The sequence below is a fragment of the Pleurodeles waltl genome, chromosome 9, assembly GCF_031143425.1.
Source record: "Pleurodeles waltl isolate 20211129_DDA chromosome 9, aPleWal1.hap1.20221129, whole genome shotgun sequence".
In the NCBI taxonomy this organism is placed as follows: domain Eukaryota; kingdom Metazoa; phylum Chordata; class Amphibia; order Caudata; family Salamandridae; genus Pleurodeles; species Pleurodeles waltl.
In genome coordinates, this window is record NC_090448.1 from 1,149,377,724 (window position 1) to 1,149,404,417 (window position 26,694).

The window sequence follows — 26,694 nt, forward strand, 5'->3', positions numbered from 1 at the left end:
CAAGGATTCCTTGGTAAAAGCCATCAAACAAGCACCACGACCAGCATCCAAATAACAATCAATATCATTTTGTGGCTTATGTGAATACTATTCATGTTTTATCAAAGTCATTGCCACGGTCATGGAACCTCTGAAACTCGTACTTCGTAAGGGTCAGAGGTACGAGTGGGTGAAAAACCCCAAAAGAGGCATTCAATTTAGGTAAACAAAACATAACCAATGTACCAACATCACTTTAGGGAAAAGGCAGTATTACTGTGGATGCCAGTGTTTTATTACAGCATCAAGATGGATGGGTGGTTGGTTACGCCTCAAGGACTCTTAAGTGATAGTTAGCCTGTGTTTGGGCCATGAACCATTTCAAACCATACGTTTGCGTGGCCAACTTCAATTTGCAACAGACCACAAACCTTTAATACACATTTTGTCTCTGGGGAACAGCTTAATTCCACAGCTCCAATTGCCAGGTTAAGCTCAAAACTACAAGGATATTATTTTACGGTTGCACAAGTGCCATGAAAAAAATCAAAAAAAGATTTATCTAGTTTACCATGTCCTCTTGAAAAGAGTTGAAAAGGGAAATGGATGGCCTGCATGTTGTTACGATTGTACAAGACGTTTGTGCCATACAGAATGTACCACTGACAGAGGAAGTTTGGTTTGTTGAGGTTGCAAAGACAAACTCCTAGCTATGGTAAAGATATATACTTGCTCAGGTTGGCAACCCATTAGGCAATTTCAATGAAAAGTTATACCCCTTAGTCCAGGTTGCCAATGTGTTACGTGTATCTAGCAACATTTTATTCGGAAAGGGCAAGTGTGTACCTGTGGAAGGTGTGTGTGTATGGGGAAGGGGGCAGAGAGGGGTCACAAAGGTCACTTGGGAATGTCAGCATTAAAGAACACGTTAAGAGATCAATTCTGGTGGGCTTGAATGGATTAGAAAGCTAATCATTATGTAAGAAATCTACTGAAGGTCAGAATTCTGATAAAAATTCAAAGTGCTTCACTTCCCCTATGCAGATTGTCCTCTGACCCCATTTACCACGGAGAAACTAGCCTTTGATACTGCAGGTCCGGTCAAAGAATGACCAGCCCCTATGCAGTAGGATATTGTCGTGGGAGACTATATTTCCAAATGGCCCAAAGTAACATTTGTAGAAAGAGAGTCGGCAGGTGTATTTATAAATTTCATGAAGGAATTACTCAGCAGGAAGGGATTCCCTGAAGCCACAGTCACAGATAATGGTGTACAATTTTCATCAAATGAAATAGTCAGTTTCCTCAACATGCATAACATAAGACATACTTTGCAGCGGTCTCTGACCCCCACTCCAACAGTCTGGTTGGGAGATTAAATTGGTATATAAGGGATAGTATTCGCATAGCATCACAAAACAGAATTTATTTTGATAGTCTTTTTAAGGAAAGGTTATAGGCATACTGTGTTGGTCCTCATTCTACAAGAATAAGTCCTTTCAAGGTATTGAAGGGAAGGACTACAACTTATGAAGTGTGCCCCTGGTGGTTGATCAAAGGTTGTTTCAAATAACAAAATATTGACCAAGATAGAGAATACAGTGCTGTGAGAAAGAAGCAACATTTGCCCAAAGATGATAGAGTACACAGGATTAGACATTATGACTTGGTGTTGAGAGATGTTTGAGTGAAATTACTCATGAGATTTGGAAAAAGCAAGTCCACAATTCTAAACCTGTGAAAGTGGTCAACGTGAACAAAGGAAGTGTTGTAACACAGGAAGGAAGGAGTTGAGTGTCAGAAGAGTGGGCAAGGGCAGGTCTCAGTGAGGGCTATCAGAGGAAGAGCAAAATCAGGACAATGTAGAAGCATTCTCCTGCACTGACCGTGAATTTGCACCATCCCAGATGTATTGTGATAGATCCAAAGATGAAGCAAACTTTGATGCTAGATCTTTGACTCTAGAAAGTAATGAGCACTTTTCAGTGTCCCCTCTTTGCAAGATCACCCTGAAGAAGGATCTGTGGCAAGTAGAGTTAAGATACCCACCCAATGGAGAACTCCTTCATGGAAAGTGAAGCAAGATTAACTCCATCGTTTTTGAAGGGTGGAAGGAAGTGTTATATTTAAGGTGCCCAGTTTTCCATTTTTACAAATAAATATAACGATGTGTTTCCTGTCTGTATTTTTTTTTTTTAATGGAAACATACGGAAAATGGTGCTTCTTGCAGGTGACTCTCAATGCTGTCTTTCTCGATGGGAAGTTAAAAAAACAGGTTGAGGTTTCCCTAAATACAGGCATATGTTAACATATATTTGTATTATAATGCTGCTATTTACCTGTGGGTGTAATGTTTCGCTATATTTGGCCGCTTAATTTGCTAAAATGGGACAGGCAGGAAGGTATGAGTGCGTGTTTATCAGTTAAATAAATGTGGATATATATACACACCATTTTGTGGCTATAGTTATTCTCAAAACATAAACTAAATTTAAATACCAGTATGGCCAAAAAATAAATATGGATACAGATTGAAATGTAAAAAAAAAAAAAAACGGAAGCCCTAGTTGTATTTCCTTCAATGGCTATAATTTATACTACATATGTTGTGTTACTTTTCCTTCCAGTCGGTCCCTCCCAGCACCCTCTACACAATGACAGGTCCTTTGGACTGTTGAGGGTATAGTGACTTTATGTACAGCCGGGGGCAGTTATTCCATGAGGTGCTCTCTTGTTAACCGAACGTTGAATAAAGACAGTCTTCCTCATGTTTCTGGTGTGTTTACAACATGGTTTTATTGACAAAGAAGTGGGATTGCATGCACCCGGGGCAAACGTTCCTTCCAATGGTTGGGATCTGTGCAGCGCTGCACTCAGTGTGGAGAGCTGTGGCACGCCAACGCGCAGCACAGAAACTCCTGTCAGCTAGTCACAAAGCAGACAACTAAACCCATAGAAGTTACCCAGGAAAGCTTCCCTTTTCCATCCTTCAAGACTCTGATCCGGATGTGATTCATGCTCATGGGCGGAGAACGGAAGTTGGCCAATTGGATGCTGGTTTTGTGGAGTCTTGGCTGGTTCTTGTCGGGCTAATCTCACCCCACGATGGAGTGCCCCACCTCACTGTAGCAAGATGCATTACGTGCCAACTTAGCTGCACTCAACCCCATTACATCCAACCTGACTCCACTCATCGACTGGGAGTTTGAGACATTCTTACGGGAATCCTTCTACAATATGTACTAATTGCCGAAAACTTGTTTACCTTAAATCAGAGTGAAGTGTGGAACATTATATATAATATTAAGTCTTGATGAGCGCGACTAGAGCTCCAGAATCTTAAAAAAATTTCCGAACAGGCACTTGCTGGTGTTGAGATCTTCAGTATACTTCCTGGATGTGTTGCTTTTTAAGACCCTCCAGGATTTCACGATTTGCAAAAAAAAATTGCAAACTCTGCAGGGCCCACTGTGTGCCCCGTCGGTGGCAGACCCTAAACATTTTAAAATATAATTGTACTGGGCCCACCACGTGCCTCTTGGGTGGCGGGCACTAATAGCTTACATTTCCCATGGACCTGCCACGTGGGTAGTATGCCCAAACTTGATAGAAATGAATGCTCCCCTGGACAGAGGGCATTACTTTTTATCAATTTTTGTGCCCGCCTTCCAGGGGACACACTGTGCGTCCAGAGTGCATGCATTTGGTAAAATGATTAAGGGTTGTCTTTAGTTTGACAACAGACCAAAGGAAGTATCTTTGTGTTCCACTGCAAGACATGAATGTGAGCCTAATCTAGGGTTCCACTGCGAACAGGTCTCCTGAGTAGAGTGCATTACATGGTACGCGCTTGTGGCGTTTTGTGCAGCAGAAAAAAGGCTTCTGGCTCTGGAACTTGTCAAAGTAATGACGAGGGCAGGAGGGAGTGGCCATAGTGACAGCATTCACCCTTGCTCTTGTGAAGGATATATATATATATATATATATAAAAAAGACGTAGGCAGTCAAGATAGCGGTTGTTACTTTAGCAGGAAAACCATCTATATGACAAACTCCAGCCTGCGAGGCACTCTAAAGGATGCTACCTGTAAATACGGTGAAAGGATGTTACGTGCAAATAAACAACACCCCATGAATGCCTCATTGGGTGGGAGGTATCTGCAGGATGTAGAGAAGATTAGCCTTTCTTAAAAGTTTATGCAAACTGAACCCTCTTTTAGAATAAGCGGCTTCACCTAGAGTATACTGTAAGGATCGTTTTGACTTTGGTGGGGCGGTGCATCAGCCAAAACAGACATCCCCGTTCTTCCCAGCTCGCCCTTGCAGCCGTTCCCAAGATCTGGAAAAGCACAGGAGGAGGAAAATCCTTCTCCTACCAAGCAGCCAGACATGGAACACGCTGCCTCTCAAGCTCAGGCATCAATGAAGCAGTTCAGGAAGGACCTCAAGACCGGCTCTTCGATTGGGCAGCATGTCCATAAACAGCGCCTTGAGACCCTATGGGTGATTAGCTGCGCTTTATAAATCACTGATTGATTGAGAAGGAAAGCTAAACTGTTCCCAGTCTCACTGCTGGGTGTCTGCCAGTAAACCCTCAGTTTGCTTCAGTGGCGGAAACCCTCGACTATATGGTCTGCCCACAAGGATCACGCTGGCTCAAAGTAGCAGTCGCCACACCCTAGTTAGGGCAGTGCCACTTTCCCTTCCTAGGTGAAACCTGGGTAAGGATTTAACACAACGGCCGCTACCAGGGGAGTAGCTTCAGAGGGGGGATGTTTGGGGAGTCACACCCCTTAAAAATGTATTTTGTAGTAAATAGTTGGGTAGAAGGGCTTTCAGTCTGGTATGATGAAGCGTCTCTCGAATTAAACCTGGATTTTTGTATGCAAACACTTACATTAACACACACAAAAAGACACTGACATCGGGCCATTGACATTTTGTTCTTTTTGGAACAAAATACTTTGCCGAGCGAGCTCATGTAACATGGTGTAGAGCTCAGTGGATATTCAGAGACCCGTCAGGGGATCAGGGGTCTTTAAAAGTGGTGGCAGTCCGCAGCCAGAGTCTCCACTGACGTGCCTGTAGCTAGTCCACTCATCAGACTCTACTGTCATGTAAAATACATTTTATGCAAGCATGTCCCTAATGAATTAATTGTTTGCGTAAGAATGAGGTTTCCTTGTTGGGAGCAGGCACTGGATTAGTTATTTGTATTGCCACACTCTTCTACCTACTTTACACTATAAACACACTTCCGGGTATTCTTAAACAGAACAAACATCTCTTAAATCTATGGTGGAGCAGGCTGTATAACCCCCCGCTAGGTGGCGCAGCACTACCATTTTAATCGTTGTACAGCTAGAATATTGCTACACACATGCCATTGAGCTGTGCGTGAAAATAGGCTTCCAGCTCGAAAGGTCCTCACTGCATATCACAAAACGAATACATTTTAGACTGTATGATTTTATTTCTTATAGCCTTCCAAACATCAGTGCTATATAGGGGGCATGGAAGAGGTATTTGTTTAAACAAAATAATTGGTAGTGGCTTTTTGAGATGCCTTCACTAAATACCACGTGTGACTTTAAAAACCCTAGACCGGAAGCGGATACTTACAATTCAATGGTTTCATACGTTCTAGCGCTACGAAGTTGTGAATAATAAGTAAATCCATGGCACCATTCCTACGAAAAATGGGGAGGGGGACACTTGATTAAACAGGTCACAATGACGGCACAAAAATAATTTTAATAATCACAGAAATGTGAAAATATTTTTTTTAGGTTTTACTTCAAATAGATCACACGCATTCTTGCCCATATCAAAGTGTAACTGAGTTCAGAAATGGTTGAAAAGGACAGTATTTTTATAAACACGAGGAACTTGACAATCATGTGCAAAATACCTTAGTGAATAAAATAAATATGCTGGGTGTGATTTTTTTGCCTTCTGGCTTGCAAGTCTCTTGCGTTCTGTAATGGTCTGGGAACCCCCCCCCCCCCCCCCCCCGATTGCTTACCATTAGTTTGTAGCGTTTTCACTCTTCTTTGCTGCTTTCTATATAGGCAGCGCTTGGCATTCGCCATTTCCTTTCCTTTCAGTGGTGCATGGACCAAGCACAGATTCATTTACATTTACTTAGTGTCCCTCCGCTGGCCATCTGATTCAGGTACTATTAAAAGATATGGTGCGCTTCTCGTAAACAGCAGTTACTTTACACAAGGTCATTTATTTTTCCTTAATTTTATTTTTACAGGCACGGGGAGATTAGGTGATTTGTCCAGAATCACAGGCTGTTGTGCTGATGCTGAGATTCAAATCTCTCCGGTTCCAAAACTAGCAGCTCTGGCCACACATAATGCCACAATCATCTTTCAAAACTTTCCATGTAATCCTTCTAAACTAAGTTGATTCTAAAAGCCAGATAACTACAGCATCTTTGTATTATATAAAGCTGCTTCCTCACGACTCCATGAGTTACGTAGTCTACTACACAAATCCAAAATAAGAGCATTTTCATTGCATCCAAAGTGACCCTCAAAGAGATATCAATTTTCTCTCGGCAGCACCACCTTGTGGCCATGGACACGAAGCAAGCACAGAGTAATTTAAATTTAATTAGTGCCCCATTGCTGATTCAGGTACTTTTTTTTTTTTTTTTTTTACTCTGTGGTGAGGTCAACGGTAGCTGCGTCCTAATTCTTTCTTAAACCTTCCCCCGCCCGATTTCTTCCCACTGTTTCTTCTATCACTCTGCAGTCTGCGTTTCTCCACCCCCTTCCACTGACAGAATTTAACAAACACACACAAAAATGCTTTGAAGGGGCCGGTGCTGGTTGCCCCTCATACCACGTTTATAACTGTTCCGTGACCCCCTACCTGGCCCCCATTTCCAACCCCATTGCCAAAGCCAGTAGCTTCCCCCGGGGCAAGACCAATTGCTAATGCTTTTAAATATGTTACATTTGTTGTTAATTACGTTTTTTTTCCTACAGGTGTTTTACCCAGGTTCAAAGCACAAAAGAGCTTCACATTTGTAGTTAGCAGAAGAAGAGTTCATGGTGTGAAGCTTCCTGTTCCTCAGATGGGTAATTAAAACATCACCCCGTCATGGGCCATTCTCACAAATAACAAGCATTGGCAAAGCCACAGTTCTTACCTGAGCGAGTTATTTGCTTTGCCAATGTCCTCTAGCCATGCTGTACAGCAGTGTGTCTGCTCTGCAGCATGGCTAAATGTTTAACAAATAAAGCGCTATGATTCTGCCAGGGCTGGACGTCATAGCACTTTTTTCTCCAAGGGGCGGGTGGGGGTGATAACAGACAACGGTAGGAAGTAACAGACAGACAACAATGGTAACAGGTAACAAGACAAGGGAAAGCGCTATGACGCAGCCAATTGTGGTCGCGTCACAACACTTTTTTCTCTTATGGGCAACAATACAGACAACGGTAGGGTGGAATTGGGAAAGAATTAGCACAGACAACCAGAGGGAGGAAGTTGTAGGAAATGATTAACACGGACAACGGGAGGGTGGGGGAGTAAGCAACACAGACAATGGGAAGGTGGGGTTGGGGGGGTAAGCAACACGGACAGCAGTAGGGTGCGGGGAGGAAAGAAGCAGAAGACACGAAACTGCAAAACAGTACCTGATTCGCAGCAGCGGAAGGACTCTAATCAAGATAAAAGAGCCCGTACACGCGAGTGCACATGTGCGGTCGCATGCGAGACCCACAAATGGGATGCTGGCAGTGGGGCTGAGGTTTACAAACACCCCGAGGTCCATTTAAACACATTCAGTATTTGCAAATGCAAGCAGCTTCCGTGCTGAGGCACAAGGTCACATCTCAGCCTGAGCTAAGAGGACCAGAGTCCCCTTTCTAAAAATAGAGTCGGGACCCCACTTGTGATATGTTTAAATCCCTGTGCACCACTTACACACACACTCCAAAAATACTTTTATTGAAACAGATTAAAGTTTTTTTCTGAATTTAATGATAAACCACCTTAGCGTCCTTATTTTTCATAAATCTGGCATTGATCTTTCTTTCTTTCTTGAGTCAACATACAAAGAGCCTTATACATAAGGAGAAACCCATACAGCATTCCATATAAATGTATATATTTTTACAGCGCGTCAAATCACACTTCTACGATTTTTAGGAGCTGCAGTTATAAGGCACTACTTTTCCTCTTCTTTACAATGGTGCTCAGGTCCCCGTCATAGGGAGGATGGAAAGCTGAGAAATTCGTGCTGGGATCCAAGTTTGTGATCAGCGGATCAGGGCAGGTGTCACCAGCAATCTTAACTCACTGAGCCATTGTGCGGCTTCCAAGGTCCACCTTTCTTGATCAGAGTGCAGCATCATCCGCTTGAGTCCCACTTCTGCCAGCACTCATTCCTCACTTTGTGCAATAAATAAATCAACAATGTTTAGTCACAATTGGTTATCTCAGGTCACAAGCACATGGAAGGAGATGTGCACCAACACCAGTGGCTGGAATCTCCTAGCGTCGCAGCACCGGCTGGCAGGAAATTCCGGATCAGTGTGGGGTTCTGGATCCTCTCAGACACTTCCCCTAAAATGTAAACAGACAACATTACTATCTGAAATCTCAGACACGTCTATTGCCAAACCATGCTTTGCTTTAAAGGAGAACGAATGTTTTTCTTTAAGGCCTGTGTTGAACCTAACGCCATGTAGGGTAAATTGGTTAGAGGCGGACTGTCTCTTTCACAGTAACAGGGTTGCCTGTAGTTGGTTGTTCTAGGGAACCTGTTTGGCCCTTACATTCTACATGATACACCTCAACTAATGGATGGAAATACTGGTTAGATTATATAATTCCCACCTCTGACCACACATGAGCAACTACCTATGCGAGCCAACGTCTTCAGGTACTGCTCCATTGTATACAAGACAGCAATGACAACAGCATCAGGCGGACTGTAATGATGCACAGGTTACAATACCCCACTGTGACAACACCATGAGAACTTGAGGTGCTTGAGAAAAGGGACCCTTCACCAGGAAAGAACAAAAGACGTCAGCGGAATGTTTTTCTTATGAAGTGAACATGAAAAACAAATCTTTAAGGATCTTAGAAAGTTTATGGTTCTTTCTTGCTCGCAAAGTATATATATGTGATGCTAGGAGAACCAACTGCAAAAAAAAAATCCAATCAGCCACTTCTAATACCTTGACACACAAATCATCATACGAAAACTTTTAAGAAATTCAGAAAAGTAGCTCCTCATTGTCTCCCCCATCCATTGCTTCCTCAGAGAAGAATTAGCATACGCTAACAAAAACGCATCAACCCGGTATGAATTTGATCCAATTAGTAGTGAACACATCATCAAAACGATTGCCTCTCCTCTCTCTGAAGCTACTCTTACGACCCTAAACCAGCTAGGTTACTTTGGAACAATGATCATTACCAAAGTCCAGGTTTATTTAAATCACAATAGCTCACTCCTTCAGCGTGGTGACTTTCCAGACAGACTTACACTAGGTCAAAGTAAAACTCTATTCAAGAAACGCCAAAGTTGGAGAGACATATAATGCAGCACCAGATTAGGAATTTTGTACTCTTGAAGGACGAAGGGGACTGCCCATTTTCAGGGCAGGAGACTAAGGGCCTGATTCTAACTTTGGAGGACGGTGTTAAACCGTCCCAAAAGTGGCGGATATACCACCTACCGTATTACGAGTTCCATAGGATATAATGGACTCGTAATACGGTAGGTGGTATATCCGCCACTTTTGGGACGGTTTAACACTGTCCTCCAAAGTTAGAATCAGGCCCCAAGTCTGTAGAGCTCTGTAATGGGCCCTGCAACATACTTTTTCTACATAGCAGCTCGACCTAAACACAGATTTGGAACATGTGTGCTTAACTCATCCACTTACATCACATTGCGATGGTAACAGGATGCTCTTGGGCCTCTCATCAGTGATAAAATGGGCGCAAAGATACAGAGCTGTACTAGACCGCTCTCAATTTGGTACCACCTCAATCAAAAACTCACTTTCTGATACTGATGCTAATCCTAATCTCAACATCTGCATTTGTCTTGAGAGATTTACCTGTAAATTACGAGTGTTCTGTGACACCAGGTAAAAGTAGTGCTTCTAATACACTCTTGCCTGATATTCCAGATCCTAAAATGTGATAATATTGCTTCCATAACACTGGATGGTACCCGCTTATAATTGACATATCATGGTATGGCCACAATGCTTTTGTGCTTGTTTTTAGTGTTGTCTCAAAAATACCTATCCTGAAATGGTCTCTCTCTGGTCTAGCTCTCTATACAGCGTTCTAAATGTAAACTATGCCTTATAAAACTGTATGTAAATAAATAACACCAGCAAAACTGGCTGAGAAATGCATCTCCAGCGGCAATCACAACACCAAGAACCAATTGTTTGCCAAGTTAGAACTATAAAACTGCAGGCGGAAAATAATTAAATAAATGACCAATGCAGTCAGAGATGGGCTTTGTCAGTACACAATAAGATTGTGGCAACACGATCCTCCGTAGCGGAATCACCCTCTCGTGAAATTAGGGAAAGATGTCAAAACTCACCTTTTCGGTGACATCTTATCCACTGCATCTCAGCACTTGGTGATGCAACAAGTGCTGAGAATCTACCACCACTCTAAGCCAATAGCACACTGCTCTCTTCTTCCACCTCCCTTCCACAATGCCACCTCATATTCATCATTTCCCTGCAACTCACCACGCCTACAGAATCTCTCATGGGCCGACACAAATATGTAAACTTTTACTCATCTATGTAAAAGATATGGTAACGACCTGACCACCCTGGGTTTGTTAATGAAACGGGACAACCCAAAATCATTAGACTTCATGTCAAGAGGTAGCAATACTTGCCCCATAGAAGCAAGCAATTTATATTCCAGGCGGGGACAGCTTCCTCTGTCTCCATAATCTGTGTTTTAGGAAAGAAGTTCTGCTAGCTCCACAATTCAGGACTTGGACCATTTGAACTCAAGCCCAAGCCAAAAGGTATCTTTCTCTTAGCCCCTGAAGCAGCTTTAAAGCTCAGTCAAATCTGAGCTGGTGACAATTCTCACCAGTCTTCTATCTGGGAGTTGGAAATACTTTTAGCAGCAAGTGTTGTACCTTCCTTTCACATGAAGATGTGACCTGGGTGGGGTAAAGCACGATTTCCTCACTATCTACAAGTAACCAGCTCGGCGAGCCCCTGCAAGCAGCTATTAGGATACTGCAGCTCAAAAGGAGATTAGGTATGAATTGGAAATAGGGGGTGGGATGTGCATGGGCTCGGCCAGCGCAAAGGAATCTGTGTTTGTAAACAATATCGTTAAACTCAATATAACAACGTATAAAATATGCACAATGGGTATAAATAGTTAAAAATATGATGACTCCACTTAACGTCATACTTATCTATGTGCTGTGAATTTGAGTGAGTAGTAGATTTTTAATCATACAAGGTAACCTTCTACTGCTACGACCGTCGCCATAAGTATATAAATAAAATGCCTACTGTGATAAGGAAAAATTAACAATTCCAGGGCTAGAAAGTACTATATTTGAGGGTGTGACTCATTATATATGCAATTTTCAATAACTTAACGTTGGATCAAGCACATTGCCGTAAACTACTAGTAAACAAAAACAGCCAGCAATTAATAATAAACTAAATAAGTAAGAAATACCAATAGAGTATAAATATCAAGGCAAGCGAATAAAGAGGCATAAAATATAAACAAGATAGAGGTGACAACAAGAAGAGAAGGATGGGCTGTGCTTCAAATTAAAACGTTCATTCATTGCAAAACGTCTGACTCACACCAAGAGAAGGTCCCTTGAGTTATACCTTTGGAGTGGCTCCTTTCAGACGGGCAGAGTCTTGCTGACCCCTTTCTTCAGCAGGGCCCCGCACAGGCCGCTCAGGTAGCGCAGCCCGGTAGCACCGCCTGGCACCAGCGCCAGGAGGAAGAGCAAGAGTCCAATGGCCTGGGCCGCTGCCCCCAGCACCGCCAGGGCCGTGCTCTGCAGTCCCATGGCCGCGTACAGCGTCCCCCCGAGCGCAGACAGGTAGAGCAGCGCCCCCGGCTCCCGGGCCAGGCGACCCGCCGCCCCGGCCCCGAGCAGCACGGCGGCCGACACCAGCGCCAGCACCGAGCCCATGGACCAGAGCAGGGCGAACTTGCGGGCGCGGAGCACCAGAAGCGGGACGTGCAGCAGGGCCAGCGTGAAGCACAGCGCCGCCAGGAGCGCGCACACGGCCGAGACCGCCAGGCGCTGCCCGCGGGACAGGGCCGGGAGGCAAGGCGGGCGGGTCTCTTCAGCAGGAGGGGAGCTGGGGGAGGAGGCCCCGGGCCAGACCCTGTTGACGGAGGAGGGCAGAAAACCGCCGATCCAGCCCCCGGCAGGTTGCTGGGAGGTGGGCAGGGTCACGGCCACCGGCGCGGGCGGCTTCTTGCCGCTGCCCCCGCTCTTGGATTCAGACAAATAGTCGTGCAGCTGGCGGTTCAGGTCTGCCATGTCCAGAGCCAAGCAGACGTGTCCTTGTTCTCTCAGCTAGTGACGCACGGGATTAAATAGGAGACCGCTGTCTGGCATTTGGAAGATGTGGGCTCTATTATGAGATCTGGAACTAGCACTTTAAGATTCACAACTGGAGTTCAAATGTTTAGAAGGCATGGTTCAGAAAATCAAAGTGCGACCTGGGTCAATGTGCAGCTGATGGGGTCGCTCTCCAAATTTCGGGGTTAGCTGGAGCCCTGAAGTTAGATCAAGGCAGCTGGAATAGACCAACGTATCTAGTTCAAGAGCTTTAGCTTTCTCTCGGGTGGTAGAGCTTACAAAGTGCCTATCCCGCAGTTTCAACTTCCGAGTGACACTTTTTTACTTCCGCGTGGCAGTTTTCACTTCCGCTTGGCACTATTCCTCTTGTGCGCAATCGCTGTGACTCTTCTTGACCCCTCTACGCGCAGTGCGTGCTCATTTACGGTTGCCGAGTGAACGTGACGTCAGCCGCTACGCGCTGCGGAAGCGAAGGCAGAGCTAGAGAGGGGACCGGGGAGGCTGGGAGAAAAGGGAAGAGAAAGGAACGTCGCGAGCTCGGGCGTTCTGTCCGTCGAACGCAGCGGAGCCCAAGCTTCTCTAGTGGGAATCTCTTCCGCGCGGAGGCCGGATGTATCCGCCCACCGGGTCTGGGAGCACGGAACGATCTGTCGGGGAACGCCGAGGGTCTGAGCGTTCCATTTGTTGAACGCCCGGAGCTGAGCGTTCCTTCGCCGGAAGACGGCGTGACGAGGGCGCCGCGGAGCTGGGCCCGGGACCGAGCGTGCCACCGGGGCCACCAAGGGCGGAGCAGAGGTAAGAGCCATTGACATAGGGTGACCAGGCGTCCCGGGTTTGTCGGGACAGTCCCGGTTTTCCACCAGCTGTTCCGGCAGTTTTCGGGAAATTTAGCTGATGTCCCGGTTTTTAAAGAGGGTCTCCTTATAACGCTACGAGGTGATTTTTTTTTTTTTTTTTTTGTGTGTGTTTTCCAGAGCAGAGATAATTAGCAGTTATCACAAAGCAATTTAACAGGCATTGCACTGGTTTAAAAAATGTCATTATTTATGTCCTTGGTGCCTCTTCTGTAATTCCACGCTAATGAGCATTGTCATTCTGTGCGCTCAGATTAAATTCAGTTGTAGCCCTTCTATTTTTGTGCAGTGTCACGGTTGGTTCTTCTATTTTTGTGCAGTGTCACGGTTGGTTCTTCTATTTTTGTGCAGTGTCACGGTTGGTTCTTCTATTTTTGTGCAGTGCCACGGTTGGTTCTTCTATTTTTGTGCAGTGCCACGGTTGGTTCTTCTATTTTTGTGCAGTGCCACGGTTGGTTCTTCTATTTTTGTGCAGTGTCCCGGTTTTTGCTTTGAAATGATGGTTACCCTACATTGAGACCTCAGCAGCCCCCTCTCCCCGGATGCTGTGACCCTCGCACAATATCAGCTCCCAGAAACAATGAACAAGTTGATTAAAAACCCTGACACCCCCCCCCCCCCCCCCCAGAGCCCGTGAGTATAGCGGACCCCCGGAGCAACATCCGAACCCTAGAACGAGCAGGCAGATTCAGAGCTCATTGACAGCCCCCGGTGACCCCCCGCGGGGTATCCGAACCCCGCGACCAGCGAGCAGCTTAAGAGGCCGGTGCAGCCGACCTCGCAGAGCCCTCTGATCCCCGAAAAATAAAAGCCCACCCTGCATGCTGAGCACCCCCCCCACACACCTTCCCTCCCCTGACTGTAGTGCCCCAACCCTTCCACAGCCAGCGGGCAGCACCTCTAACACCCCCGTGCCCCCATTCCTAGGGGCCTTAGATGGTGCACCTCTTTAGGTTTTAACCCCCCCCTATCGTATATGCCCTCTCTCTGAATGTGCATCTGTTCCCCCCCCTCCAGCAATGTCCAGTTCACAGACGTGTCCGGAGGTCATCGGATGCTCATCTGTTCGCCTCCCCAGAATAATGGCCTGAAAGCTCTGGCACTCTGTGCATTTGTTATTATGCTCTCTAACGAGCAGGCCCCTTTCGGGACTCTTTGCAGACGCGGCTATTTGTTTCTAGCAGTCAGTAGGATCTCAGTCAACCCTGCTCTGGGATGTTAGTGCCAAGACGCCTCAGCTTTTGCGCGCTCTGTAAAATGTCACTCGCTTCCATTCCCGGGTTTCGGTGTTGTGACACCGCGAGCTCCTTTCCTTAGGTTTGTGGGCACACTCGCCCTTCGTGGTTTCTGTACCTCCATCCCCCCATTTCTATAGCTCGATGCTCCCTTCTGTTCCACGCCCTCTCCCAGGTACTATTTATATGTACCCCTTCACACCCTGCTCTTTCTGTGCACCCACCTTGCATCCATCCGCCTTGTATACCACCCCCGTGCGCCTATTCAAATCAATGCGAGGTCTCTTCTAGCGCCTAGAGCCGGGGGTGCTCGTGCGCCCCCTGACGAGATCGCAGTGGGGTATCTTGTGTTAAAATGGCGGGCATTCAGCTCATTTCTTTCCCCAGCTTCAGATACCCACAAGTGAAATTTTAAAAATAAAACTACAGGTGCTTAGTGTAACACTTGCTTCCCTGAAGTACTGGTACTCTTCTCAAAATATAGAAGTGCAGGTACTGAGTACCTGACAGCACCTCACATTTAAAGCACCGAAGATTGCAACCTCGTGGTGCTTCCGATGAGACATATCGCTGTGCAGAAGTGAAACTAAGCACACACATGACTTACGGACTACAATGCAGAAGGAAATCCATATATAACACACAAAATGTGCGTCATTTGTGGTAGGTGTATAACAAGGGCGTAAATGTGGTATTTAGGGGTGCTTGGCTTTAATGGCCTGCAGCTCCCTACCTCTAAATAACTTGTCATGTGTGTACCAGGCTGGTGATATTGAATTTGCTAACCTCTTAGGGTTTATAGGCTGTTGCCCCACTGGGATTTGAACCTGTGGCCTGTAGGCTGTGCGTGGGTTTCTGCCAACGCCGCTTTTGCCCATGTTGCCCAATAGGGTGACTCTTGTATATGTTTTACTACCCTTGCAGCCTTTCTTATTTCTTTTCAGGTGGTTTAGAAAACTGGGTATTTTGGTTGGTTGCTTGCTTATGGCATCAGGTTTGAGGATTGCATGCCTTCTATCAATCCTTTGCAGTCAGAGAAAAATGGACTTGGTCACCTCAGTTGCAGGTTCAGACTAGTCTATATGGCGATCTGGTAGTGCCCGAGGGGCTGGTTTGACAGACCAGTGTATGGGCTTTTATCTTGGGCTGTTTGTGAGCCTATTTTATTGTCTGATGGGCTCGTTTTTACTGTGGATTTCACTGATATTACCACAAACATGAAGAAGAAATGCATACACACATACTGCTCGTTTTTGCAAGTTTAAAACTGTTATAATTTGGAAATGTGAGGCACTTTATTCTGGTGTATGTGTGCGAGAGAGAGTTGGGGTGACTTTTTTAATATTGTTCTGTACCAGGCCGCCCCTGCTCGTTTGCACTATATTGTGGTGCGTGGATCGAATGTGGAAGGTTGACATTCGATCTACGAGACGGGGGTTCGGGAGGTGGCGGTTAGAATGAAAGCAGTCAGGATGAACGGAGCGATTCCGATATTGCTCCTGTAATGTACCTGCATTATCTAGGAATAAAATGATTACCTGTTACTGCCGGTCTCCGTCTTTACATATAGTTCAAAGGTTGCAGCATTTGACAGAAGGAACAACCGGACTGGAGTTTGCTGTCCATGGTGGCTGGGAGCCACTGGGTAATCTTAATAAAATACCCTTTCGCCCATTATGTTTTCTTGGTGGGCTTGGATCTCCTAAACAAACTCGGGCTTCCCCATATTCAAAATATCAGTGGTTCCCTCAGAGGATAGTTCTTGGTTCCGCTCCAGAAGGAATGATTCAGTCCTGCTGTAGAGTCCTGGGTTAAAGTGGTGGCTGCTTCTAGTGGCAACAATGGAACTATTTCCCCAGTTTCTTGTTACTGTTTGCAGTGTTGAGTAATGAACTCTGGCGGTCTACGACTGTCCTTGGCATCGGTAGACGCTCTTCTCCTGGGGTTTCATTCCTCGCCCATCACTTCCTGCAAACGTCTACTAGTCTCTGAATGTTTGTGAATTCATTGGGTCGAGTCCGTCAGACAGCTTAAGCCAAAGACCTTCTATCAACTTATCAAGAGCTTAGTGTGGGCTGAAAGCCCGCCCATTGCTTACCATTGGTTGGCTTTATTGTCATTCTCATTTGCTTGCTTGCTTATTCAATGGCGTGCCTTTGCCCGTCTTTTGCTTTTCCCTTACTGGAGCACACCTCTTTTGTGTTCTTCTGCTGCTCACTTTTGAGGAACCATTTTTTTTTTTTTCCTTTTGCGTAAGCAGTCCATGAATGTATGTGTTTCCCAGCTGTCTCCCTCACATGCTTTTCTTCTACCTCCTGCCCCTGGTTGCCGTCTCTCTCGTCCGTCTGCTTTTACATCTCCTTAAACAGGTTCATCTGGCCAGATATCTGTACGTAGTATTGGCGGGCCCTAATAAAGGAGCCACCAGTGTGATGATTATGCATTTTCATTTAACATTTGCTGCCATAATAAAGGATTCGTACTGCTACAGGTTACTGCATGAACTGGCGAGAAACCTGTCAGACGCAGATTGCGGCAACATGTGCTGAACCTACTGAGCAGTAGCATCCACCAAGTTCAGCATCTTCTACTGGGATGAGTCATTCGTGTCAAAATGATTTTAGTAGAGTTGGCGGAGAGTCCAGTAGAATTTTTACCCCATTGTATCCCATTTGTCCCCCAAAGAATGGACTTCTTGTCGATTGCATAGCACCATTGACACTATCCGCCCCCCCCCTTTTTCAGCCTAGTGGTGCTCTAGCTCCTCGAGAGGATGGTGAGGACAGGGTTACAAGGCGCTTTAAGTCATGCACTTCTACCGTGTGCCAGTGCTGTGCACACAGGTGTGAGCTGGGTGCAGTGCTCCTGTTTTTAGCAGATCACTCGTGCACATGAGATGGAAGGCATAACCTGATGCTGCTACTTAATGACTAGATGTTAGGGCGACCGTGGTTCATTCCCACAACTTCACACACACACCGACACGACACAAGGGTGGTTGACTAACTCTGACCCACGGAGACATGTGCGGCCTAGTTTCAACAACTGTTGTTGTAAATGTTTTCTCTTTTCTTTTTTTGTGTGTTTATGTATCGGTGCATGTTGCCATCCCACGAGCAGCACTGGTCTTCGGTTGTACTAGTTTGCAGTCCGATTTGTAACCGAAAAATGTATAATAAAGAGTTTAAAAATAACATGGGAAGGAAGACTTCCAGGAGCAAGGCCAGGTGCTCTCGCTGTTGTCTCCCTCCGCACACAGGTGTCACTAGCTACTCGTGTGAATGTAAAGTTTGGGAACTGGCACAAGCGGTGTTCAAATATAGGCCGCATGGACCGAAGGAGGAAGTGAAAGCTGGGAGGGGGGGGCGATCAGTTCCTGGGTGAGTTTACAAAACATGAAACCAGGGCAGTGAGGGGAAGTGGGTCGTCTTCACCCCTCTGTGGTTAGTCTAACAAAGGGCTGCTGCAGCTGTCGCCCACAGCCACTCATGTTCTTCGTCATGGTCGCTCTTTTCATGTTGCATAACTCTGAGAGCCTTTCTAAAGAACACAATAACACGACACAGTAAAAGACTCTTTAAAGCTTTGCTCTGGGTGACCTCCACCTCTATCGTCCATCACCACTCGGACTCACCCCAAACCTCATTCTACTACTGTGATCTCCAAAATAAACCTTCCCAGACTCTTTCCCTCCTGGCTCACCCCAAACCTCATTCTACTACTGTGATCTCCAAAATAAACCTTCCCAGACTCTCTCCCTCCTGGCTCACCCCAAACCTCATTCTACTACTGTGATCTCCAAATAAACCTTCCCAGACTCTTTCCCTCCTGGCTCACCCCAAACCTCATTCTACTACTGTGATCTCCAAAATAAACCTTCCCAGACTCTTCCCTCCTGACTCACCCCAAACCTCATTCTACTACTGTGATCTCCAAATAAACCTTCCCAGACTCTTTCCCTCCTGGCTCACCCCAAACCTCAGTTTACGACTATGACCTCCCTAACAGCCCTACTATATTTTCTCTTAACTATTTCTCCTTTGACTCATCCCAAACCCTATTTAATTACCTAATCCCTTACTACAGACTCTTTCCTCCTCCATCTCTCCTTTACTCAACCCAAACTTCATTTTACTACTGTGATCTCTCAATTAACACTTCTGGATTCTTCTCTATCCTTCCATTACTCTGCTCGAATCAACTAAGAGACTTGCATGTCCCCTGCTCAAATTAACTCATACCTCCCTACACTAATACTGTACTCATACCTCCCTATATTAATCTACCACTAATCCATTTGGGTTCCAAATTAGCGTGCTACTTGCAGAAAAGCGCTTCAATGCCGTGTCAGGGGTAGTAAGCGCTTTATAAATACAATTACATTTACAATACTAGGAGGGCTGTCAGTGCCAAGACACCCTCGCTGGTGATCGTGCGCTTTACAAACACACATAACAGGGCTGTGTGCTGAAAGTTCAGGGGCCCCGGCCTGGTATTGCCACAGTGTGACTTCCTAGTTAATAATGAGGTGGGGCAGTTGTGACTCAGTTTTATCGATTATAACTTATCCCTGAGGCCCTAGGTGAGCGACTCTGGTTCCCAAAATCACTGCAAAGACTTCTTCCGACCGGTAAAATCTATGCTCGCTCTTTGTGCACTTCTGTTTATTTTTCTGTTCACAAGGAAAGTCCGCCAGTGCCTGGCGCTGCGTGCACACTATATTTGGTGATGCAATCGGGTTGTGTAGGGCGGCACATGGCACGTCTAGCGCCCAGCTAATGTGGCTAAAGGCGTGAATGCGCCTCGAGCCGTAAATGCACATTGCGACATGCCGTACATACATGTCCATTTATTGATGCACTACGTACATATCTAGCTGCCTACCTGCATGCACGGTGAAGCATGCATGATTTCATTACTCCGTACGTGTACATGTATGTGCGTTTCCACTCAGCGTTTAGAGGCCCCTCTGTTTTCAAAGGCACTGTGGTTTCAGTCTCTCGCCTGGTGATGCATGTTTGCTTGCTTCAGTGCATGTGTACCTTTGCTTGCCCTAGCTAGAATTAAATGTTTGTGTGTGTTTTTTTTTTTTTTTGTTGCACACGTGTAAAAGCAGCATTGCCCACTCATGCCTCGTTGCGAGGCTGTCGCTGCCGAGGGTCACGCTGCGCGTCTGCTGTGCTTCGCCGATCCCGGCCGCTCCGCACACGCACCTGTGAGCCTCGGCACATAGCTCTGTTGCCCGGACATGTTCCTGGGCAGGTGTTGGTCCGGGATTCCTCTTCCAGGAAGGCCCAGCTGTCACAATGTCGTGCTTGGAGGCCGGCCCACATTCCTGCATCTGGGAATGCCCCCGGGACCCTCGGCCTGTCTGGGCCTCTCCTTCTGTGCTTTAGTGTTCAGGGTCTGCCAGGGTCACTGGGAGGTCTGCTGCGGCGGGAGAGGCGCATATAACTTCAGATAGCGCTGTGACAGTTTCGTTGCTTTGTAGCGCTGCGAATATCGGTTCTCACTATCCGCTTTTCAGCCAGGCGTTAGGCGCACCTCTTGGAGTTTACTGAAATTATGTATGTAAGATACTTACATGTAGGGGCTTTCAGTCATCCTCTTCATCGATTGGCCTGTTGTCTCGTTCACATTGTGATTCCGCGCGCTGCAGCCATTGGCTATATATTTTTTATTGATGGTGGCGTGGCCGGATAGCTCCCATCAAGAATTACGGTTTGCAAAAAAACATGTCGAAAGAAAATGAGCAGGCCTTTCCCAGGGGCGTAGCACCCGAGGGGTGTTTTGGGGTGGGCTGTTTGGGATGTTACACACCACTAAAAGTGATTCTGTAGTAAATAGTTTGGTACAAGGGCTTTCGGTCGGGTAATGTTAAGTGTCTGTAGAATGTCACCTGGGATTTTTACATGGCCACACTGACAAAAAAAAAACAACCCTTTCATCTGTGTTTTTGAAGGCCTAAAAATGTTGATTAGTTTGAAAATTGCCGTTCAAGTACCCCCTAAATATCCACAATCCTCTCTTGCTATGTCCCTGTCATTGCCTGTGTTTCTTTTTATCTCCCAAAAATGGAAGCCCGGGTGGATTGTAGTTACTCAGTGAGTGAGTTCAGATTTGGGGATGGGGGGTGAACGGCATCCACATGAGTGTGAGGCTGGGATCATGTGCAATTTCAAGTGAGGGAGGCTGACAGGTGGGGGTATGTGTCAACTAGAGGTAGGGCGCTGAGGTCTCTCTAGGGGGGAACCCCAGGCGGGGGTACCAATGCAGACAGGAGAGTGAGGCTTGGTAAGTGATGGAGGCTAGAGGCCGAGGGCTCATAGATACCAAGAGATGGTGTGAGGCCCCGCAGGGATGTTATGTGAGATCCTCAGGTGTAGGACTTGGAGACCCTCAGTGAGTGTGTGGACAGGCGAGTGAGATCAGCTGAGAAGCCCTGCCAAGTTTCCCAGGTACATTCTCGATCTGCTGCTCCAGTCCAGGTATTTTAATTGAATTCTGGGAATTGTAGGCTTGTTTATTTCATTATAAAACAGGACTACAAATCCCAGGATTCAAAGGAAAACAACTGGACTGAAACAGCACATCACGCATGCACCTGGGAAACATGGCAGATATGGCTGAGAGGTGAGCAAGCCTCATATGTGGGGGCCACTTTTGCATAACAACGTGACGTGTCGATGCTTCTCTAAAAGTGCTTGGGTACCCAGTTGTGACTATCCGGCTCCTAGTTAATGAATCCTATAAAACATCTGGTGTAATAAACACCTGCATCAAGTGCCTTGATACCAACTCGGGGGACCAGCTGCGCTATACAAATAACACTTGATGTGAACAGTGGAATCTCATATTCTGGTTCAGGGCCGTGAATTCTGCTGCTTTAGGTATTTTTCACTGGTTTGGAGAATAACTTGTCTCAAACGCCGTAAGCAGCTTAAACATCTTCCTGGTTCCCCTGGTTGGATACGTTGTAAAAGGGTCGCAGGAGGCTCGTGGTAGCGTTGCCCGCACAGCATGGCAGTGCACGTGCCCAGGCGCACCTGCTGGGGCGTGGACCGGGCCACCCTGGGGGAGGCCCCGGTTGTCCAGCTCAGAGCACTCTACTGGGGCAGTCGTAGCCCCGGAAAGAACCACAGGACAGGAGCAGAGTCTGGTGCATTTGACTTCGCCTTTCAGCTCCCCTGAGTGGAGAGGCTATTGATGACATGCAGAGAGGACAGAAGTGCTGGGATAAAGTCACTGCCAGGCACGCCTTACTCTGCAGGTCGATAAAAAAGAACAGCACTGAGTTGGCAAAACAAGCATTGCAAAAGCTGAGCGTTCGGCATTTTGAGCCCTTGCCAAAACATTTAAAATAAAGACAGCTAGAGAGTTTGCTGTCTGTATACAACACATGTCTAAGATGAATACGTTTGTGTGTCACGGTTTAAAGTACTTTTGGGATGCAAAATAGTCCCTCTTGGACTTTAGTGCAGACGCTGGACAGAAGGCAGACGGTTACACATAACCGCGAATAGCACGAGGTGAGTGTGAAATACATCTCTTGGCTCAGCCAAAGCAAAGTATGTCAAGAATTGATAGCAATAGGTCTCGCTGACAGCTGTTCTCTTGCAGCAAACCCAATAAAAATGGGTGATTTATTTTCAGGATAGTGCCTTTGAAAAGATTCCAGAGGACGGCAGGTTTTAAAAGGCTGGTAGGGATAGGGAGTCGGCGCTTTCAGCGTTGCTGTGATATTGGAATATAATATGGTCCGCGTTTTTCGCTTTTCTTTCGAAGAGCACGCTGGAAGCAAAGGATGGATTAATGCTGCGCTAAGGTCAAGAGAGAACCTGTTTCGTAAACGCCACTGCCTCTTCGATAACGCCCATTTGTGTCACTTTTTCATTTAAATCCAATATTGACAGTCCTCCTAAATGTACTGTAGTGGGTGAAAAGTCAACTAGTGTCAGTAGAAGACAATCATGCCAGGGACCTCTCGGGTTGTGGATATAATATTCCCACGCCAGGGCTCCCTAGGGAGGGGATTAAAACATTCCCATACGAAGGCTCCCTTGTGATGCACTCATAATATTCCTTGGCCAGGGCTTTCTCGGGATGAGTTTACAATAGTCCCGTGCCAGATTTTTCTTAGGGTGAGTTTATAATATTGCAGTGCTAGGGCCATTTTAGGGTGAATTAAATATTCACACCCTAGGGCGCTCTCTCAATACATTTATAGTCCCCTGCCAGGGCTCTCTCAAAATGAGCTTATCATGCCGGGCACTCCATCCTAGGGGGTTTATAGCGTTCCTACACCAGGGCTTCATCAGGATGCATTTATAATATTTTTGTGCCAGGGCTTTCACTGGAAACATTCATAACATTTCCATGCCAGGGTCACTCCATCAGGATGAGTTTCTAAAATCACCATGCAGCAGCTTTCTTAAAATGGGTTTTTAATAATTCCATGCCATAGTTCCCTCAAAATGAGTTTGTAATAGTTCCACGCCATGGCTCTCAGAATGCTTTTATAATATTCCCAGACAAGGGCTTTATCAAGGTGAATTTATAATAAGCTCATGCAAAGTCTCTCTCAGAAGGGTGTATGTATGGCTTTCGTACAGAGCCTCTGATGTTTATTTCAGTTTTTGATGCTCATGGCTCCTTGCTATGACATCACAACAGTTGATGAAACTGGTTACCCACTGCTGCGATGTCATAAAGACCTGCCAGGCTGATAGGGTTCTGAGAACCTATCAGAGCCCTGTGCCTGTCTGCTCGACTGAAAGCAGAGCTGCAGGAAGGGGAAGAAAGGTAGTGGGTTCTGGTTAAGGATAGCAGGTAAGCTATTTATTGTTCACACTTGCATCAGGGCGGAGGGGGCATGTTATGTGCAGCTCCCCCATTATCCTCAGTAGTTGAAGACAGGGACAAATGATTTTGGGGCCATATAGAACATAAACATTATTGATGGGTGAAAAGTGAATTACAGATGTATTTTTCACCTCTGGGTTCTGAATGACATCATAGACAATGCAAGCTTTACTCCTGTTTATTTGATGTCACTCTGAACTCTTTGTGTCACTCTGAACTACAAGCGGCGGTAGATCATTCTCGCACCTCGCCGTCAAGACGTGGAACACTCTTCCCACCCACCTGCGTCAGGCCATAGACCTCCTTACCTTCAGGAGACTTCTCAAGACCTGGCTGTTTGAGCAGCAGCACTGATTCCCCCCCGCACCTCCCAGCTATAAGTGTATATGCAATATTCCCATGCCAGGACCCCCCCCCCCCCCTTAGGCCAGTTTCTAACAGCCCTAGGCCAGGACCCACTGAAGGTGAGTTTCTCATTCTCACACAGGAACTCACTCCAGTTCCAATCCTCTCCACCTAGCACCTTGTGTATATATTTTTTTTTTTTTTTTTTTTTAGGAGGGGGATGGGATATATGATACATGATTTGTATATTTGCTTGTTTCTTATAGGTTGAATTTACATTGGCCGGGTCTAATCCGGGGTGCCAAGGTGGACAAAAGAATGATGGAGAGAGTTGATATGGGTTCCCCTTTTCGGGCTGGGGTTTAGGCACCACATCTGTCACACATATCTGTTGCCAACAATATACTTGGAGTGGGCTCTTTGTCCGTGCCTTTCTATCAGTGACTTTCTTCGAGTCGCCTGTTTCGGCTGCTGCATCAAGACCATTGTCACTGGAGGTATGTGATGCTGTGGCGTTTTCTGCATTATACGGATTTGCTGAATTTGCCGCATAATCCTTCATCTGCTGCGTAATTCGCAGACTTTAGCAAAAAACAAAAAATTGTTTCTAGCTCAAACAGATCCAAAGTTACTAAAATGTGCAGCATGTGTTCCTGCGCAGTGGAAAGCCCTTTGCCGAAGTTTGACTGGTCGTCTTTCAGTTGCTTATTGCTGTTGTTCATATTAAACTGGTACTAATGTCTCTTAAAAAAAACAGATAAACGGAAAGGAAAGCATGCCAGCAAGACGGTGATGTGAGTTTAAACTTGGCCCCTTGATGCAAAGGCCTGGCATAATTGTGTACCTTTACACCCAGTGAAGCGGTTAATACCTGGTCCAGAGTTAACACAGGTGACATGAGCCATTGGACAGTGGACAGGCCACTTTAAGGCCAAGACTTCCCTTCCATACCAGCGAGACGTTGCTGTGTCGTGTGTAATGGAGTGGTCTTCCTCAGGAAACCACCTTCTCACACTGATGTCATAACTGTCCACTCTGTAGGAGTTGCATTTCATGTATTTTAAACGCAAGCACCCCCTGCTGTGTTGACTCCTCGGTTTTCTTAGCTTTGGCCCACGTACCTGCATGCCATTGACTCATCTGTTGCCACCAACTAGCGTCTTTGCAGTCTCCATGGCTGAGGATACATATGTGCACACTTGTAGGTTTGACTGTGCACATATGCATGTATGCCCCGTGTCTGCACGCACCCGCATTAAATCTGTCATTTGTAGGCCTTGTTTGCCTGCAGTCCACGTGTCTGTAAACAGCAGTACACAGGCCATCTGGCTGCACGTGGGTGCACATTCCAGCGGTCTGTACATTCCTCTGCACAGGCCCAGGGGCTGTAGACTTCTGTGTGTATGTGCTTGTTCTCAGGAACTGGTTCTGCATGCGAATCAGTTCCATACACCCGCATGAGGCCCAGTATGCATGTTTTCGTTTCTGCATCAGGGCACACTTGTTGGTCGGCCCTGTGTCTGTACTCACCTGTACGCATTTCCCTTGGGAAGAGTTATGCATCTGTATCCACCTATAGGCGGGCGCCCACTGGCTCTGGCGTTTGAGTCGGCCCCAGCGCCTGCACGTGCCTGCAGGCAGGCAATGTACACACATGCACATGCCCCAGCCCAGTTTCCACCAGTCTGCCTAAGAAAAAACAATGCATACAAGTGCGTGCTGGGCCTGCATCTGCATACACCTGTTCCCTGACCCTTTCTTTGGGCACCCCCGTGGCCTGGCCCTGGGACACACTGGCCCTGTTTGCACCATGATGCACCTTTAACAGGTGCGCCAGGCGCATACAGGGACATCGCTCCCTGGTACAGTTAATGGCTGCCGTTAGGGTACTCCCAAATCAGAACCTGCGATGGGGGCAGCACATTCCGTGAAACACGAAATGTCTGCTTACAATCTGATCCCTGTTTCACAGTGCCGGTGTCATGCTGCCTGCAAATTCAACAAGCATTTGCAATGTAGTGGGTATCACGTTTGCTTGAGTTACAGCTATTAACATTGTAAACTCCTAACCGGACTTTTCTTGCCACATAGATTGAAAATTTAAAGTAAGTTTCACATAACTAACCAGACTTTTATTGCCATATAAACTGAAAAGTAAAAGTTTCACATAAGCAAGCCAACGGCCGCCATCAGCGCAAAGCAGACACACCAAGGGAAATAAGTTAGCTCATAGTGAAACCCATTGGCAAAAGTGCAGTTATCTGTGTAACAGGGTCAATGTCGTGCAAAGCACTGGACTACTGCCCAGCGCGATTGCACTGCGAAAAAAAGAGAAAAAGTAGTTCAGAAACCAGACGGAAAACATCAAAACACCTATGTTTTCAGTAGTTGGTCGGAAAAAGCAGGACGTATGCACGCCTTTCACTAATGAAGCAAGCTGATTTTAAAAGACAAGCCAACGAACCAATGAAAGTGACTAAAGTGACATGGGCGTGGTTAGAAGCCCAAAGAGAGATTACAGCACGGGACAAGCGCTTTGCGCTCTCCCCTTAAAACAAGGTGAGAGATGTCCTTGCAAGTAGGTGCCATGAGGGGCTGCACGCGTCTGCAGGATGATGTGGGGGTAGAGGGGAGTTGCTTGGGAGTGCAAGTACTCTCACCTTGAAATTAAAGGAGTGCAGGTACTCGGTACCGGACAGTACCTGCCCATTTGAAGCACTGATCTTCGGCGACCTCTCCCCACCCTGGTAGGACAGTCCCACAAGGATGGACTCGACCTCTTGACGGACCCCGACAGGAGGGAGTTCTTAGACAAAGAAAAAA

The 26,694-nt window shown here is 46.4% G+C and overlaps 2 protein-coding genes across 3 annotated transcripts in view; one reads left to right on the forward strand and one right to left on the reverse strand.

The window, feature by feature from the left end:
• Positions 1-7,958: 7,958 nt before the first annotated feature.
• On the reverse strand, positions 7,959-12,961 carry SFT2D3 (SFT2 domain containing 3). 2 transcript variants are annotated; one of them, XM_069208981.1, is made up of 2 exons: positions 11,836-12,961; positions 7,959-8,566 (listed from the first exon to the last, which is right to left on the reverse strand). In XM_069208981.1, exon 1 carries the CDS (start codon positions 12,531-12,533, stop codon positions 11,880-11,882), a length of 654 nt encoding a protein of 217 aa, XP_069065082.1. In that variant the 5' UTR covers positions 12,534-12,961; the 3' UTR covers positions 7,959-8,566; positions 11,836-11,879. The 2 variants fall into 2 exon arrangements, with proteins under 2 accessions (XP_069065082.1, XP_069065081.1); XM_069208980.1 differs by having other exon boundaries at positions 11,863-12,958.
• A 4-nt stretch (positions 12,962-12,965) lies between these two features.
• The window catches only part of SUSD6 (sushi domain containing 6), a 134,864-nt gene continuing 121,135 nt past the window's right edge, over positions 12,966-26,694 (forward strand). Inside the window, exon 1 of the mRNA XM_069208979.1 lies at positions 12,966-13,370. The gene's annotated coding sequence lies outside the window, so the exon portion shown is untranslated. The remainder of the gene's footprint in view (positions 13,371-26,694) is intronic.

Excerpts from the sequence above, each read along its gene's own strand:
- SFT2D3 (XM_069208981.1), bottom strand. The coding sequence starts at position 12,533 with ATGGCAGACCTGAACCGCCAGCTGCACGACTATTTGTCTGAATCCAAG.